At 32.8% G+C, this 15,754-nt stretch overlaps 2 protein-coding genes across 8 annotated transcripts in view; one reads left to right on the top strand and one right to left on the bottom strand.

The window, feature by feature from the left end:
• Nucleotides 1–15,754, top strand: part of LOC112771259 (naringenin 8-dimethylallyltransferase 2, chloroplastic-like) — a 47,589-nt gene that overhangs the window by 18,650 nt on the left and 13,185 nt on the right. The window contains exons 6-8 of the mRNA XM_025815941.2: nucleotides 8,730–8,815; nucleotides 8,986–9,075; nucleotides 14,518–14,619. Coding sequence (XP_025671726.1) covers nucleotides 8,730–8,815; nucleotides 8,986–9,075; nucleotides 14,518–14,619 — 278 coding nt within the window. The remainder of the gene's footprint in view (nucleotides 1–8,729; nucleotides 8,816–8,985; nucleotides 9,076–14,517; nucleotides 14,620–15,754) is intronic.
• LOC112771261 (probable choline kinase 2) lies at nucleotides 1,458–6,910 on the bottom strand. Of its 7 annotated transcripts, none has more exons than XM_072224026.1 (10): nucleotides 6,061–6,910; nucleotides 5,797–5,915; nucleotides 5,360–5,700; nucleotides 5,082–5,279; nucleotides 4,384–4,456; nucleotides 3,956–4,060; nucleotides 2,950–3,335; nucleotides 1,916–1,957; nucleotides 1,770–1,814; nucleotides 1,458–1,674 (listed from the first exon to the last, which is right to left on the bottom strand). In XM_072224026.1, exons 7-10 carry the CDS (start codon nucleotides 3,298–3,300, stop codon nucleotides 1,600–1,602), a joined length of 513 nt encoding a protein of 170 aa, XP_072080127.1. In that variant the 5' UTR covers nucleotides 3,301–3,335; nucleotides 3,956–4,060; nucleotides 4,384–4,456; nucleotides 5,082–5,279; nucleotides 5,360–5,700; nucleotides 5,797–5,915; nucleotides 6,061–6,910; the 3' UTR covers nucleotides 1,458–1,599. The 7 variants fall into 7 exon arrangements, with proteins under 7 accessions (XP_072080127.1, XP_072080128.1, XP_025671728.1 ...); XM_072224027.1 differs by having other exon boundaries at nucleotides 5,797–5,910; XM_025815943.3 differs by having other exon boundaries at nucleotides 5,360–5,915; nucleotides 6,061–6,165; nucleotides 6,665–6,910.

Raw genomic sequence — 15,754 nt, 5'->3', positions numbered from 1 at the left:
ACTTGGTAACTATTTTTGCTCACTCTTTTAATGAATGTTAGGATATAAAGCCTTTTTTTTACTGCAATATTTTGCTAACATCTTTATTGGTTCTGATTTTTTTTTGTGCCATCATTAAATAATTTCGGTTTATTTCTTAGTTTATTTGAAGTTCATTTGGATCTAGAAATGAATTCGATGTGTTTTTGTTGATGATTGAGTCTTTTTTACTGCTTGTTCAAATCTAAACTAATTTCAATTCATTTGTAAATTAATTGAGGTTCACTTGTTGCTGTTGTTAAGTATTGACCAAATTTTTTATTTCTTAAAAAATTTCGGTTAATCTTTTAGTTTAATTGAGGTTCATTTGGTTTCATTTCGCTTAAATTTGCTGAACTTGTTCATGTATGCTTGTTTAGTTAGTTACGGCTCTGATATTTGTCAGTTGTATACATTCAATATATTTTTGTTGGTGATTGAGTCTTTTTGACTGCTTGTTCAAATTTAAACTAATTTCGGTTCATTTGTGAATTAACTGAGTTTCACTTGATGCTGCTGTTAAGTATTGACTAAATTTTTTATTCCTTAAGAAATTTTGGTTCATTTCTTAGTTTAATTTATGTTCATTTGGTTTCATTTCACTTAAATTTACTGAACTTGTTCATGTGTGCTTGTTTAATTAGTCATAACTCTAATATTTGTCAACTATATACATTCAATGTGTTTTGTTGATATTCGTTTCCTGACTTAGAGAATAGTTTGTGCTGCTAGTAACATTGTTGAAAACCAATATAGGATCCTTACCACCAAAATGATAAAGAAGACCATCTCAAAAAAGAGAAGCTATTCCAACCTTTGGGACAAATTGTTCATCGACAACCCACACAACTAGAAAATGGATTAATACAGACAGATTTACAGACAGATTTAGTCTTTATTACAGACGGATTTTTGGTTACCGACGGATTTTGTCCCTCTGTAAAAGCCCCGTCAGAAATTATTTACCGACGGATTTTTTTTCGTCGGAAAATTACAGACGGATTTTTACAAGTTACCGACGGATTTTCCCTCTGTAAATTTTCTATCCATTTCCCAAAGATGACGAACTTTCCAACGGATTTTTCGTCTGTAATTACAGACGGATTTTCCGATAGATTTTCCGTCTGTAATTACAGACGAATTTTCAGACGGATTTTCCGTCTGTAATTATAGACAGATTTTCTGACGGATTTTCCATCTGTAATTACAGACGAATTTTCCGACAGATTTTCCGTCTGTAATTTGAACTTTGGAAAATCATCCCACGTTTTGATTACAGACAGAAAATCCGTCTGTAAGGTAAAATAGAATTTTTTTTATTTTTCTAATTGCAAAATAAACTTGTTTTCATACAAAATAAATATAAATTTAATACAAACTTTTATCTAATTTGTATTCGAATATTTATAATATTACAAAAAATAAACAAATTCATCGTATTATAAAACTAAAAGAAAATTATTATAAATAAACAAGTCAATATAATTCAAAACATAAACAAAGTGTATTATCAACTATAATCCTCAGCATATTGTTCAACCATACTAAATTTTACACAATTTTACATATATTACAGAAAGATTAACTGAATTCTTTCTTAAAAAATGGACATGAATCAGCATCCATCAGCCATATGTGCATGAATTCTTCTTGAACCTGATATGGACATGAATCAGCATCCATCATTAATTCATTTCTTTCCATCCTCTATATATCATTTTTAATCAAAACAAATAAATCAAAGTTCTTACAAGTTCAAGAAGGAGATTTCCGTTCATCTGCTCCAAGCTTCTCACCTGTATATTGTAAAATTTAATTAACACCAACAATAATCATTCATCAAAGAAATAACTAAAGCAATATTATTATTATGTGATTGACCACAATTACTGCTCACCTTTTTCCTACAGGTTTCAGTTCGAATTCTGATCACATGGAACTGTGAAAAACAACCGAAGAATTTAAAATTATATGCCATATTAATCTAAATCCTACAGGATAAGAAATCTTTAGATATGAAACACGGATTATGCAGCTGAATCACCAATATATAACTTATATATTGTTTTTAAAAAAATGAGATAAATCAAAATAGTGTATTGTTGTTTAATTTGCTTTTAAACTTGAATTTTGACTCTTTCTAAACGCAAGTTCTGTGTGAAGAGCATTTTTCTTGGTCAAAGTGATTCTGGCAACCAAAAACAAACAAGCAAGCTTAGATCTTGCAAATAATTATAGATTTCTTCTTAGCAAATATTAATGAGACATACTTAAACTATATAATTGCAAGTTTCTTTTCTTTTCTTCCCCTAATTTGATTACTCCGTTTCCACTTTCCAATTTCTTTTTCTCTTTATGATAAATTTTAACCTCATTTAACTTCGTTTGCTCACGTCAAATAAGTGCTGATTAAAAAACTAAAGAGCTCTTAGTCTACTATGAATGCTGCTATTTTTATATCCGAATAAATAATGTCACTACTGCTTGATCACATAAATTGTTCATCTGGTAACTACTTGATTAGATTATTTCTTTGGTGATAAAGTAAGAAAGAACATCCAGAAGGTATTAGGCCAAAAAGGGTATGCAAATGAAGCACTTAAAAACCTGATCTACCATGACTGGATGCCATTCAACTTAATTTTCGATAGATGCTTTTTGTTATAAATCTAAAGAACCAATAGGAAATGGTGGCCAACCTATCTATCTTCCAAAAAATGATAATAAAATAATGAAACCAAAGAACCATGACCAAAGGAAAGCTTTTTGACTTAAAAAATAAGAAAGCAACATGGAAAAGATAATGCTCGGTGACTTTAATTTAAGCACATATTCTCCAATTCACAAAAACAATCATGCCTAATATACTCACTGCAATCACGTTAGATTTAATTAATCAGAACATGGAAAAACAAGATGAATATTACATACTCTGGCATGAATTAACTCCTCAACTCGACCAGTGGCAAACCGGCCAAGAAGGCATGGACCCTGACCGTGCTTTGACATGCTCTCAAAAGTTTGTATTTCATCCTCCCTGTTGAAGAAAACCTCAACACCTTTGCCGTATAATCGGACTTGAACCCTTCTGAGATGGCCATCACTTTTGGCTGGCCAGTTTATCTCAAAAACCTCATTAGTCATTGCTCCCTTCAAAGGTTTGACCTGCAAGAAACTCACATCGATGACATCCCCCAAATCTACAGCCACTGTGGCAAGAATCTCCATAATCTCTTCATGAGATGCGAAGCCTTTCAGCAATTCAACTATTTTTATTACCATCTCTGCTGAACAACCAATCAATACCAAAGATTTGTCTGGATCAAAAACAGAAGAAATCAGAACAGATAACTAACTTCTTTCCATGCATGCACCACAAAGACCATTGAGAAACAGAATTGACGATCTAGTGTGAAATTCGCACTGCTTAATGTAGAAAAATATAGAATTGAGATTTTAACAATTCACCTAATACAAAGAAATTCAGAGCTAAATTCGCTGGTATAAGAACCCCCATGCACCATGAGAAACAGAAATTAGATGTCAGTTTATTTTCACACCAAATATCTCAAAAAGAAGTTACTTTTAACTATATAAAACACCTAATTAGATGTCAGTTTAAAAAATAATTTTACACAAAATTTACAGAATCAAGCTCTTTAATAAGAACCCTGCTAACCCGCCCCGACCTAGCTTAAGTCCCATGAAGAGGGTTGATCCCTTAGCAAATATTTTTTCTGTTCCCTGGATTCATTAACTAAGGAACCAAGATATTTATCACCTTACCAATCCCACATTAGTATTCTCTTATTCTATCAAATCCAATCTTTTACCCAAACCATTCAAGTAGCAAGCATGAACACAACTACTTTTACAAATGTAGCAAAACATGACTGAATATCTGATTATAGTTTCTACATATTAGCAAAGTCATTACCTTCATAGGAGTGACATTATATGTAGAAACACCAGTTATTGGAGTGGAACTTTTGTTTTCAGCCATATAAAATGCGAGGGCACTTTCTCCAGGCTTGACTCTTACCTATTAGAATAATCAAATAATGCTACATTACCAATCTAGCAAGTGTTAACTGTAAATGCAACTAGAACCAGATCAGAAAATACTATATCAGTCTCTATAGAAATTAAATTGTGACAACCAAGCTTTTTTATTTAATATGATAATCAACAGTTCTCTCCAAGCTAGAAGAATGGAACTTTAATAGAATAATATAATATAAGTAAACTTAATGGTTCCAAGAAATTATAAGTAAAAGTTCCTCAATGAATACTTGCACAAGTTATAATTCTATTTCTTGATGGAAATACAGCATACATCCAGTAAGGTGTTAAGTAAAGAAAAACCTCTCTTTGAGTAGGAGTAAACTTCCATGGCATGCCATAAGCAATATCAGCATTGAACTGCACTACAATTTTCCTGATAAAAATATAGTAACTCATCAAACTAGCAGTCTATTACAACCGTATCAAAGTCAACTTCTAAAATGAAGAGCCTAATTGAGGTTTATTGACTAATGCCTTGTAAGCATATCACTTATTGAATCATTATTCACTTGTCCCTTGACAAAACCAAATGTGAAGTCCCAAGGCTGATATAGCAAGTTTAGTGCAATGTACCAAATATATCACAGGGCTTAAGAAATATAGTAGAGTTTATTTCCTTTGGTCTTGGAATTGTTCAATTTCTCTCAGTAGCTTATAGCAATGATTCTCATAGTAACCCCATTTGATCTGTTTAAATTTTTCAACACTCCAAACTTCAATGCTTACCTTGGTATAAATTTTTAATCAAATCAAAGATCATAACTTATAAGTCCTTAAATTACAGCATTTCTAAGCACTTCTAGTGACTGAAATTTATCAGCATCTCTCTGATGAGTGTTTATGTTTCTCAGAATTCGCTTTTTGTCTGCGAGACTCATGCTTCCGTGTCGCATCAATGAATTTAGATTCTATACAATGTACATTGTTATCAAGTGCAAGATGTAAATAGAGATTAATCACAGCACAATATATATCCTACTAAATTTCTAAGCTCTTACATGGTTATCAATCTCTTCTTCCGTGAAGCATTTCTCCTTCTTAGATCTTCTCCTAGGTGCATTGTTCATGAAACACAATTCATCAAGAACCACATACAAGTTACTTAGTATCTTCCCTTTTCGCGCGACGCGGCGTCTCCATTCCATTTTCCAGTAGTATGAGCTTCTCATCCCATACGCAACATAATCCTTTTCTGACTGTTAACAAAAACAGCATAACATCATTATATTATTCTCTGTCTTCTATATCAAAATTGAAGGCTGAAATCAATGCTTACAATTTTCTCTTTGATTTTATCAGTGATTTCACGAATGTCTCGGTTCATTTTCTCCACCATGAGCTCTTGTTTCTTGATTTGAGATATTGAATCAGGCTCTGATGATGGCCAAAGCTTCAGAAAATAAAACTGATGAACTAGTTTTGGGACTTCATCATCCTCTTCATCATCCTCTTATAAACTCTGTTCCTTCATAGCCATCTTTGTTTTCTGGTCCAACCAAGGAGAAACCATTGATGGCATAAGCACCATAGAGAAGACACTATGTGCTCCAATTTGTCTTTCACGGTCCGGATGAGCCATGGCCACAAGCAATTGATGGAACAAGGCATCAGGAAAAGCTAGGAATAAGTCCAGGAAACACCCTATGTCTTTAGATAAATGAATAAAGCTGAATAGGTAGAAATGTTATTTCCAGTCTATGTAGGAATGCTTGCCTTCTTCTGATATGACACATTAGGGACAGAACTGATTAATTTTGCAGTTTGATAGACAGCAGAGATTGTTGTTCTGGCTAGGAGGGTAGAAGTAGAAATATTCTCTAAGAAACACTGCCCTATAGTAAAAGGAATTGAGTAAACTAATATCACAGCATACGAAACTCAAGTTCCTATAGTAAAAGGAATGATGAATGAAAACACAAAAATCAGCACTGAATATTAGTAGCAACAAAGCATAGAATTCAGGGTTAGTTGAAGAACCTGGCATGTTTGAGACAAAGCCACCTCTGTTCTCAATGCTGCCCCGCTCAGTATTAGATTCATGGTCAGTAGTCATCTCTACAGTCTCCCCTCCCCTTGACAGAACTTGCAACATAAAAATAATTAATTAAGAGTGAAATAGCAAGAATAAAGATACATATTACTACTTATGTACACATAAAAGAAAAGCAACAAACATTTGATGTGCATGTTAGGTCAAACCAACAAATAAGCAAACCATTGAACACTTGGTGTGCACAGCGAAATTCATAGAGGGGAGGGAAGAAGAAAAAGAAAAACTCACAAGTGTTTCTCTGAATTCTGTTTGTTCAGCAATCCAGATTAACAATCTAAACATTTCTCAGGTATTCAGAATCAAAACCTAATCTAATCCTATTTTAACAACCTAAAAATCCACTAATCAGAAAACAAATCTAATTAAACTAATTACTAAAATCAAACTAACTAAACGAAATTAATTGAACTCAACAGAAATTAAAAGAATTTTGAAACCAAAACCTGGAAGCAGAAACAATCAAACTAACTAAACAAAATTAATTGAACTCTCTACGGTTCGAACAGGGGGAAAAGAGAGAGGTGGAACCGATTTTGGTCACCACGGAGCTAGGGCTTGCGCAAAGGTAGCCGCAGCATTGACTGGAGGAGATGATGGAGAAGAAGGAGAAGAAGAAGAGGAGAAGAAGGAGAAGGTAGCTGCGGCGGTTAGGGTAGCCGGCGGTGGCACTGTGGGTGAGGAAAGGAGAAGAAGAAGCTGGTCGACGGAGAAGAAGAAGCTGGGTTGAGCTCGTTTGATTTGGTGCTGTAAATGAATAGAGTTTGGGGCTTTCGGCACAATCGATCATAAAACGCAGAATATAACATTTCCGACGAAAAATTTTAAATTACAGACGGATTTTCCGTCTGTAATAATTTAATAAAATGCACCGTTTTGTTTACTTAGTTACAGACGAATTTTCCGTCTGTAACCATTTCTCACTGAAAAAAAATAATTTTTCCGACGGAATTATCGACGGATTCTCTTTTCCGTCTGTAATTTATGCTAATCCATTTTTTTGGTTTTCCGACAAAAAATTCCTCTGAAATTCTGTCTGTATTTCCGTGGGATAAAATCCGTCGGAAATATCCGTCTGTAATAACTAGTTTTCTAGTAGTGCCACTTCGACTAAAAATGAACCAAAATATTATTATAACATCACTATTGTGTAATAACAAATGAACCGAAAATTATGCATTTTATAAATTCAGAAACTCCTACATTCTATCCAAATTCAAATTTATAAGTAACACTAATTTTAGCAAAGAAGAATGAAATTATTCATTATCACTTTATTCAATTGCATTATATTTCATTCCATTCCATTCAATTTGTCTTGAAAGCCATCCCAACCTTTGGGATAAATTGTTCATCGACAACACACCTGGACTCCAAATGAACCAAAATATTATTATAAAAACACCATTGTGTAATAATAAATGAACCGAAAATTATGCATTCTATCCAAATTCAAATTCATAAAATGTGTCACAATTATTATGTAACTTCGGTGCATTTCTGGGTTAATTATGTCGCAATCACTATGTGATTTCGGTGCATTTGGTCTCGTTGTCCTGCACAATTCAAAACTCTTCTTTCTCCTCCTCCTCATCTTCTACTTCGCCTTCTTCTTCTTTTTCATCTTTTTTTCTTTATCTTCTCCTTTTTATTTCATTTTTTCAAAATTATTCTTGATTTACTCTCTTTAGAAGAATAAAACAAAAGAAAAAAGAAAAAAATATCAACAACATACATTACCAAAAGGGGAAGATAAACTCTAGAAAACTCTATAAAAACAAAAACATAGCAACAACATACATTACCAATAGAAGAAGGAGGAGGAGGAGCACGAAGAACAAATACAAAGTGAAGCGGAATTTCGTTTACATTAGTGGGCTCGAACCAGCGCTTTTCAGATTAAGAATCCGGATTTCCAACCTTTCAATAGTCTTAGTGCGCTTTCGATGTGAAGCGCGCGTGTACACGCTACGTATAATAAAAATAGTTTTTGTTGGGTTTAGGTCAACTTGATTAGGCTTTGTTGACAAAAATGATTGGATATGTAGCAACTCTATATATAAAAATAGTTTTCACTAGATAAAAATTAGTTTTAGTCGGTTTATATATAAATAACTGTTTTAACTCATCGGTAATCGACCAATCCAAACAATTAGTGTAAGTTATCCAATCATCCTGGTTGATCTGATTATCCGACGTAGACGACCAAAATATTAGACCGAAAAAATCGACTTGGACAATTGAGTTGGTTGATACAATTGATATGATCAAACTGTGGGACGATTGACACGATTTTCTAAAAGAGAAAGACACTATTTTGTAAAACCAATTTTATTTGATTTGAAACCAAAATCAAATCACAACACTGGTTTTTATAATTTTGTTTTTATGAAAAAACGTGATTTCAATTGAATTTTTTACTTTAGAAAACCTATTTCTTTAAAATGGCTTGGTTCTGTTTTAGTTCACTTTAGTTAGTAGTATTTTTTAGTACTCCGAACGTATAGTCATAAATAATTATTTAACCTTATTGCCTTTTAAGTTGCATATTTTGTTTTCTTATTATTTATTTTTACCTTTGTTATAAATTTTGTGTAGATTAATAAACCAGATCTTCCTTTGGCAACCGGAGAATATTCCTTCACATTTGGAGTTATACTTGTGGCATCGTCTCTACTTACGGTATCTTATATATAGATCATCACTTTCAACAACTTCTTGTTATTTCTCATAAATCATATATATATATTCGTTGTTAGTACATTAAAAAATGATTCAGAGATTCAATAAAAGAATCTTTCAAAAAGATATTATTACGGAGAAAAAGGCTTATTCTTTATGCTTTTGTGCAGAGTCTTGGACTTGCATGGATGGTAGGATCAAAGCCATTAATTTGGAGTATTATTATTGCTGCAGGGCTAATGGCTGCATATTCAATTAACGTGAGTTTCTTTAAAAGTTAATATATATATATATATATATATATATATATATATATATATATATATATATATATAATGTATTTAACTAATAAATATTATGCTTATAACGATTTCTAAGGAATATATCATTTTTATTAAAGAATTAAAAATTAAATTTTTTATTATATTTATTGAATAAAAGTTTTTACCAAATTTTAATTTAATTTTGTTATCATGATATATTTTGTGTTACAAGAAAATCTTTGGCCTCCCGAAAAAATTTTCTCAAGCTTCCTCAGTGGTCAAATCCAAAATGGATTAAAACAAAAATAAAAATTAAAGATAATAATTTGTAGCATGGACAATGGTGTGATCCTGATTAGAGAAATTTCCTTGACAATAGAGAGAAACACCAGCAATATCCCTTGTGAGGCATTTAGATGCAACTAGCACGGTCAAATTACTTTGATGCCCCCTATAAACCCTTGAAAATATACATTTTCACTATGTTATTGATCTCCTTTCTTATTTTAGTCGAAGTTGTATCCAACCCATAATTGAGAAACAATGTTAATTTTTTTTTTCGGATCATGTTAGAGAATATTAAAATATTTGTCTATTAATTAAATTAATATTAATTGATATTTTTTAATAATAAAATATTAAGTATTTATTATTTAATTATTTCTACAAATAAATAATACCTTGATTTACGTCAAAAAACTATCATGTAACACAAATAATATTTTAATATCTAGTTTATTCTTAAGATATTATCATGAATTCTACTAGAGTCAATGATGTAACATCCTAATATTCAAATCCTTATACTCGAGTCATAAGTCAATGATAATAAGGTGGTACGACTCTCAAGGTGGATTTTTAATACATAATTATAAGTATAATTGAAAGGAATATTAATCAAGAAGCCTGAAAAGAGTAAAAATAAAATCGCGAAGTCGTATCACTCACGCATCGACAACTAAAAGATAAAGCGTGAAGTCGAAAACGATATAGAGATAAAGGTATGAAGGAGAGTAAGAGAAGGACAGTATATAGATATATAACATAAGTAAATAGCCACTAGTCGCGACCTGCGAAGTTTAGGCCGGCTAGGGTACAATATGAAAATAGTTGACAACAGTATCTCCTAATCTCTCCCAAAAGAAACATAAGAGCCTCTATAGGCAAGTTCAAAAGAGTTCAATACATAATATAAGCTTTTCCAAATAAAGGTGGAGAGATTCTAAGCAAAATATAAAGTAGAGAATATAAAGATCTTTGCCATCTCTCAAATGAACCACAGCTCATTTTTGAGCACCTGGACCTGTATCTGAAAAACAAGAGATATATACGAAATGAGAACCCCCGACCCATGGATTCCCAGTACGGTAAAAATGCCAAATAAATACAATGCATTGTAATAAAAACTCACTAAGCATCCTAAACTTCCTTTCACCAAATATTCATCCTATGTTCTCGCTAATCCATCAATAGGCAACTGTCATAAAGAAATGCTAAATCTAATTCCTCTTCCTCATGCTTCCCAACTTATAACTCTCCAACAAATCAGAATTAAAATCATAAGCCAAACCACCATCAGTTATTTTATCTCAGCAATTCTATATCAATACTTCATCTCCTCACCTAGAGCAAGTGAAATCACCTCACTGCGTCTACCCAGGGAACTCAAAATATCTCATTCTCTACCTGGAGCAAGTGAAATCAATTCACTGCGTGTACCCAGGAAACTCAAATTATCTCATTCAATAATCATTATTTTAAATTAATCATATCATTATTCCATTTCAAAAAGAACAACCTTCAGCGTCAACCGACACCAGTATGAGGGACCTCTCAATTGTACAAACACAATCAATACAAACAAGTAATACACAATTAAGGTACAAGTAGAACAGATAGCATATAGTCAGGTAACATAGCATATATGATATAGAAATCCAAACAAATAGGCAAACCCAAACAATTCAAACATATGCAAATGATGTATGTCTGCCCTATGGCTGATGAGTCTCATCTATCGGTTATAAAGCCAACCCGACAAGTCCTGGTAGCTAATGATTGGACTGTCCCTCGGTCGTACATCCCCAACTCGAGTTATTCACAATCATAATCATAATCACACAACACCCAAACTGGTGTTTATCCACGGGGGCGAGCTCATCTGCAACTTTCACAGTGTCCAACCACACTTACGACATAGGATTAGCAGAATCTCAGATCTCAACTTGGAGCAAGTAGAGCCAACCCACTACATCTACCCAAGAAAATCCGAGACTCAGATGGTTTCAATCTCAATTCATACTCGACTGGGAGCAAGTGGGGGCTAACCACTGCATCTACCCCAGGAGTCTCAAAAGCAAACCCAGAACAAGTGGAATCACTCCACTGCATCTACTCAGGCAGGTATGTGTCACCATGTCCCGGAGCAAGTGGATCAATGCCATTTCATCTACTCAAGCAAGTATATCTCACCACATCCCGGAGCAAGTGGATCAATGCCACTGCATCTACCCAAGCAGGTATATCTCACCACATCCCAAAACAAGTGGATTAATGCCACTGCATCTACCATGGCAGGTATATCTCACCACATCCCGGAGCAAGTGGGGCGAAACCACAACCTTTGCGTCCACCCATGGAGCCTCTATACTAACCAACTTGGAGCAAGTGGGGCGCAACCACAACCCTTGTATCTACTTAGGAGGTACGTTATCATATGCCCAGGAGGAACCAAGGAGGGGATCCTAACCTCCCACCATCTCGCTGGGAGCGATTTTACAATACCAGGAAGAACAGGAAAGGGATCATCACCTTCCTTCATTTCTCTGGGGTCGCACTTTCGAGAAAGAGAGCTCAAGATAAAACAATCATTCAAAGTCATATTTTCACTTCCAGCCATAAATCGATATTTATCATAGCCATCCGGCTCATAACATAACCCATAACCAGCCAATAATTATTATTAAATACAGCCTTTTGGCTCACGGGATACACCGCACTTCCATTATCACCCTCAGTAACTCATACAATCATCATTACTCATCATTCATCATTGATTCTCACTTTACTTCATCCACAAGTTACCACATATCCTAACTTCTTTTCATTACTAGGCATACTATAAAGATTTAGGACTTAAAGAATGAAAATGGAGGCTTAGAAGTCTGAATTTTGGCTTTAAAAACTCAAAAATCAACTTTTGCTGAAAATAGGGTCACGCGTGCGCATCGCCCATGCGCACGTGTGGAAAGCGAAAAAAAGAAGTGATGCGTGAGCGTCGCCCATGCACATGCATGAGAAGCAGAAAGGTAGCGCGACGTGTGGGCGTCAGTGACGCGTACGCGTGGGTGCATTTTGTGCTCCTCACACAAACCCAGCACAGTACCAGTGCAACTCTTTGGATTTTTTGCTGGGCACTTGCATCAATACAGCGACGCGTATGCGTCGGCCAGGCGCACGCGTGAGAGGGTAAAAATCGTAAGTGACGCGTGCGCGTCAACCATGCGTGCACGTCGGAGTACGTTTTACCAAAAAATTTTACTAAGTTAAAAAGCTGCAGGATTACATTTTTAAACCCCAAACTTCCGACACACATAACTTCTTCTACAAAAATTCTTTTTCAACCATTTCTGGACCGTTGGAAAGATCATTGAATGAACTTTCATAGAAATCCAATTTTGAAGAATTCCTAACTCTGAGGACCGAGTTACGGACCGCCGAAGTTGGTCAAAAATCAGTTTTTACCCAAAAACAGAAATTACCAATTTTTTCAAAGTTCACAAGCCAAATTCATTCTCACTCATCCAAATAGCCACAACCCAACCACATCCACATAATCACACTCAACCAAAATCAAACCTACCTCATCTACACAATTTTACCCAAAACTATCAAATTCCACACCTCAATTCCTCAAACCATATTATTCAATGACGAAACCAATTATTCACACATTCAATATCTAAAATCCATCAAATCTCTTATATCATCACATAAAACACACATCAACTTACCTTCTTTACCTCTTTTCGGCCTCCGACCCAAGATTCACGGCCTCCGACCCAAATTTTTAATTTAAATGCATGTTCCACAAACCAATATTCATTATCCAATTCATCAAATCCTCAACACACCAAACATACAAATTCACACAATTCTCAATCAAATCATTAATTTACATTACATATCAATTATGCATATTAGTACCAATCATTTACACAATCCAAACTTAATCCTAGGAGCATCTAGCCTAGGAATTCTCATCACACCACACGGTACTTAAATGAAACTTAAACTGTATCTCTTGTAGCCAAAATAATTGAGCTTCTTCTTGAGAGTCTCCACCAACTTTTAGTTTCAAGCCTCACCAAGGACCTCACAAGCAATATCAAACTTCCAATTGTGTACCAAAATCACCCAATACTCTAACATAATCAAATTTCACACTTATAATCAACCTAGGGTTCATGAAATTGATAAATCACAAGGGTTAGATGATTGCTTACCTTAACCCATAAAATTAGTTGATGGAATTCACCAATGGCTCATACTAGAGCACTCCTAAACAACTAAAATCACAAGATTTCCTCAAAACCCAAACCAAATTTGAATTTAAAGAGAAAAATAAAAACTGGACAGAGGACAGTAGAATACTCACCACAAAACTTAGATAGAATTGTAGAGGATGAGAAGAGCGATGCGTAGCCACAAACGGCTCGTCAATCAGAATTCCAGAGAGAAAGTTATGATGATTTGAAGTTTGATGAAGTTAGGATTTTCTCTCTTCTTCCTCTCTTCTCCATTTCATCTCCCCTGCCCTCTTGCTTTAGAGTAAATGAGCTGAAATGCTCATAACTAATATTTATATATGTTGGGTCTTGGGCCCACTTGGACCCAGTTTACTTGGTTTAGTCCGTTGGCCCAATTTTGGGCCGAAACCTTTAAGATTAGAGTTTTAAATCGTATTTTAAATATTTATATCTTCTCAAATTATAAATTCTTATTTCTTAAAATTATTCACTTCTAATTAATTTTCTCAGCCACAGTACCGGACAGATCGCAGCCGGTACAGCCGGTCAAATTTCCAATGTGTATTTTTATTCAGAAAACTATGTTTTTCGACTCGGAAAAATCCACTGAATTCAAATATCATATTTAAATTATCAAATTTCAATTGCTAAATTTTCTAATCATATTTACTCTTATTTAATTTATTATTTAATTAATTACAGTTTGACCGAATTTTACAAATGACAAATTTCTTTCATATATATAATATTATAATATTTTTTTATCATAATTTTATGTATTTCTTTTTCTAAAAAGAATCTTATATATGCCATCTCTCTCTCTCGCGTTGACTTTACTATGGTCTGCACCGACATTTTGTGTGTTAATTTGTGTTTGTAAATTGTAACTATTTATATATATACTTTTCAGTTGCCTTTATTAAGATGGAAGAGATCTACAATTCTCACAGTACTATCTAATGCAATGTCTATGTTGGCATCATTTCATATAGGACCTTTTCTACATATGAAGGTATTCTCTTACAAAACATAATTTTTTGAGATATATTATTTTGTATGGTCACGTATTAGCCTTTATATACATAAAAATAACAATCAATGTTATGCAAAAAAAAAAAAAATTTGATAGCAAAACACTAATTAAGCTTAGGAGAAGTCTGCTGCCACAAGTTTATTTATTACTCAAGCGTAAACTATCAAAATGATATTTGTAAGTTTATTGAAAAAAATTTCTAAAAAATATAAATGACATATAAATTTTAAAAAAATTTAAAAAATAATAAAAATAATTAGATATTAAATATATATATATATATATATATATATATATATATATATATTATCAAAAAAATTTTAGAGAGTAAATTTTGATTCAATTTTTTTACAAATATTATTAAACAAATGAGATTTTTCATCTTAAAATTTGTGATTTTACTGTAAACTAATTTTTTTCGACTTTTCTCAATGGCTAAAAGTTTTTAAAATAATGAAAAAGTTTAGAGATACTTTGATTTTTTATATGGACATTAAACAGTTATCTAAATATTTTTATAAAAATTCTAATAATTAAACATGTACAGGTAATTTGCTACATATAAAAGTTATTTGTAACTTATTAGAAATATAATATTTTTATCATATTTTTAAATTATTTGAGAGATTATTTGTTATTTGTATTTTTGAAGTTACTTTTGTTAATAATATGAATTTTCAAGTATCATTTGATAGTTTACCACTTTACCCATAAGGTATTTTGGAGGATTATTATTATTATTATTTGTGTGGTCATATATAGGAGGACTGTTCTTTAGGCCTTTTTGTGTTTTTGTTGGGAGAATAAATAGTTAAATTAGTACTTGAAAGATCATTTATATTTAAAATTGGTCTCCAAAAATTTTTTTTTAATCAAATTCATCTTTTAAATATTTTATATTAATCATGTTAGTTCTTTCGTCATTTTGTTTGTTGATGGTGTCAAAATTTGCTAATGTAACACATTAAGTGATACTCCAACACATATTCTTAGGAGTCTTAATTGACTATTAACATAATAAATTTATAAAATTAGATCAAATAAAAATCTAATTATGGGGAGAACTTGAGGCATTAAAATCTCTCAATTTGGGATTAATTTTATCTAATTTCAT

This window comes from Arachis hypogaea, chromosome 18 (genome assembly GCF_003086295.3).
Source record: "Arachis hypogaea cultivar Tifrunner chromosome 18, arahy.Tifrunner.gnm2.J5K5, whole genome shotgun sequence".
Taxonomy (NCBI): domain Eukaryota; kingdom Viridiplantae; phylum Streptophyta; class Magnoliopsida; order Fabales; family Fabaceae; genus Arachis; species Arachis hypogaea.
This window is presented reverse-complemented; position numbering and strand designations above follow the sequence as displayed.

Coding starts and splice junctions, on each gene's coding strand:
- LOC112771261 (XM_072224025.1), bottom strand. CDS start 3,535: ATGGGGGTTCTTATACCAGCGAATTTAGCTCTGAATTTCTTTGTATTA. Junction 1,815..1,915: donor CTGAAACCTGTAGGAAAAAG/GTGAGCAGTAAT, acceptor TACAATATACAG/GTGAGAAGCTTGGAGCAGAT. Junction 1,675..1,769: donor GAAATCTCCTTCTTGAACTT/GTAAGAACTTTG, acceptor TGTCCATATCAG/GTTCAAGAAGAATTCATGCA.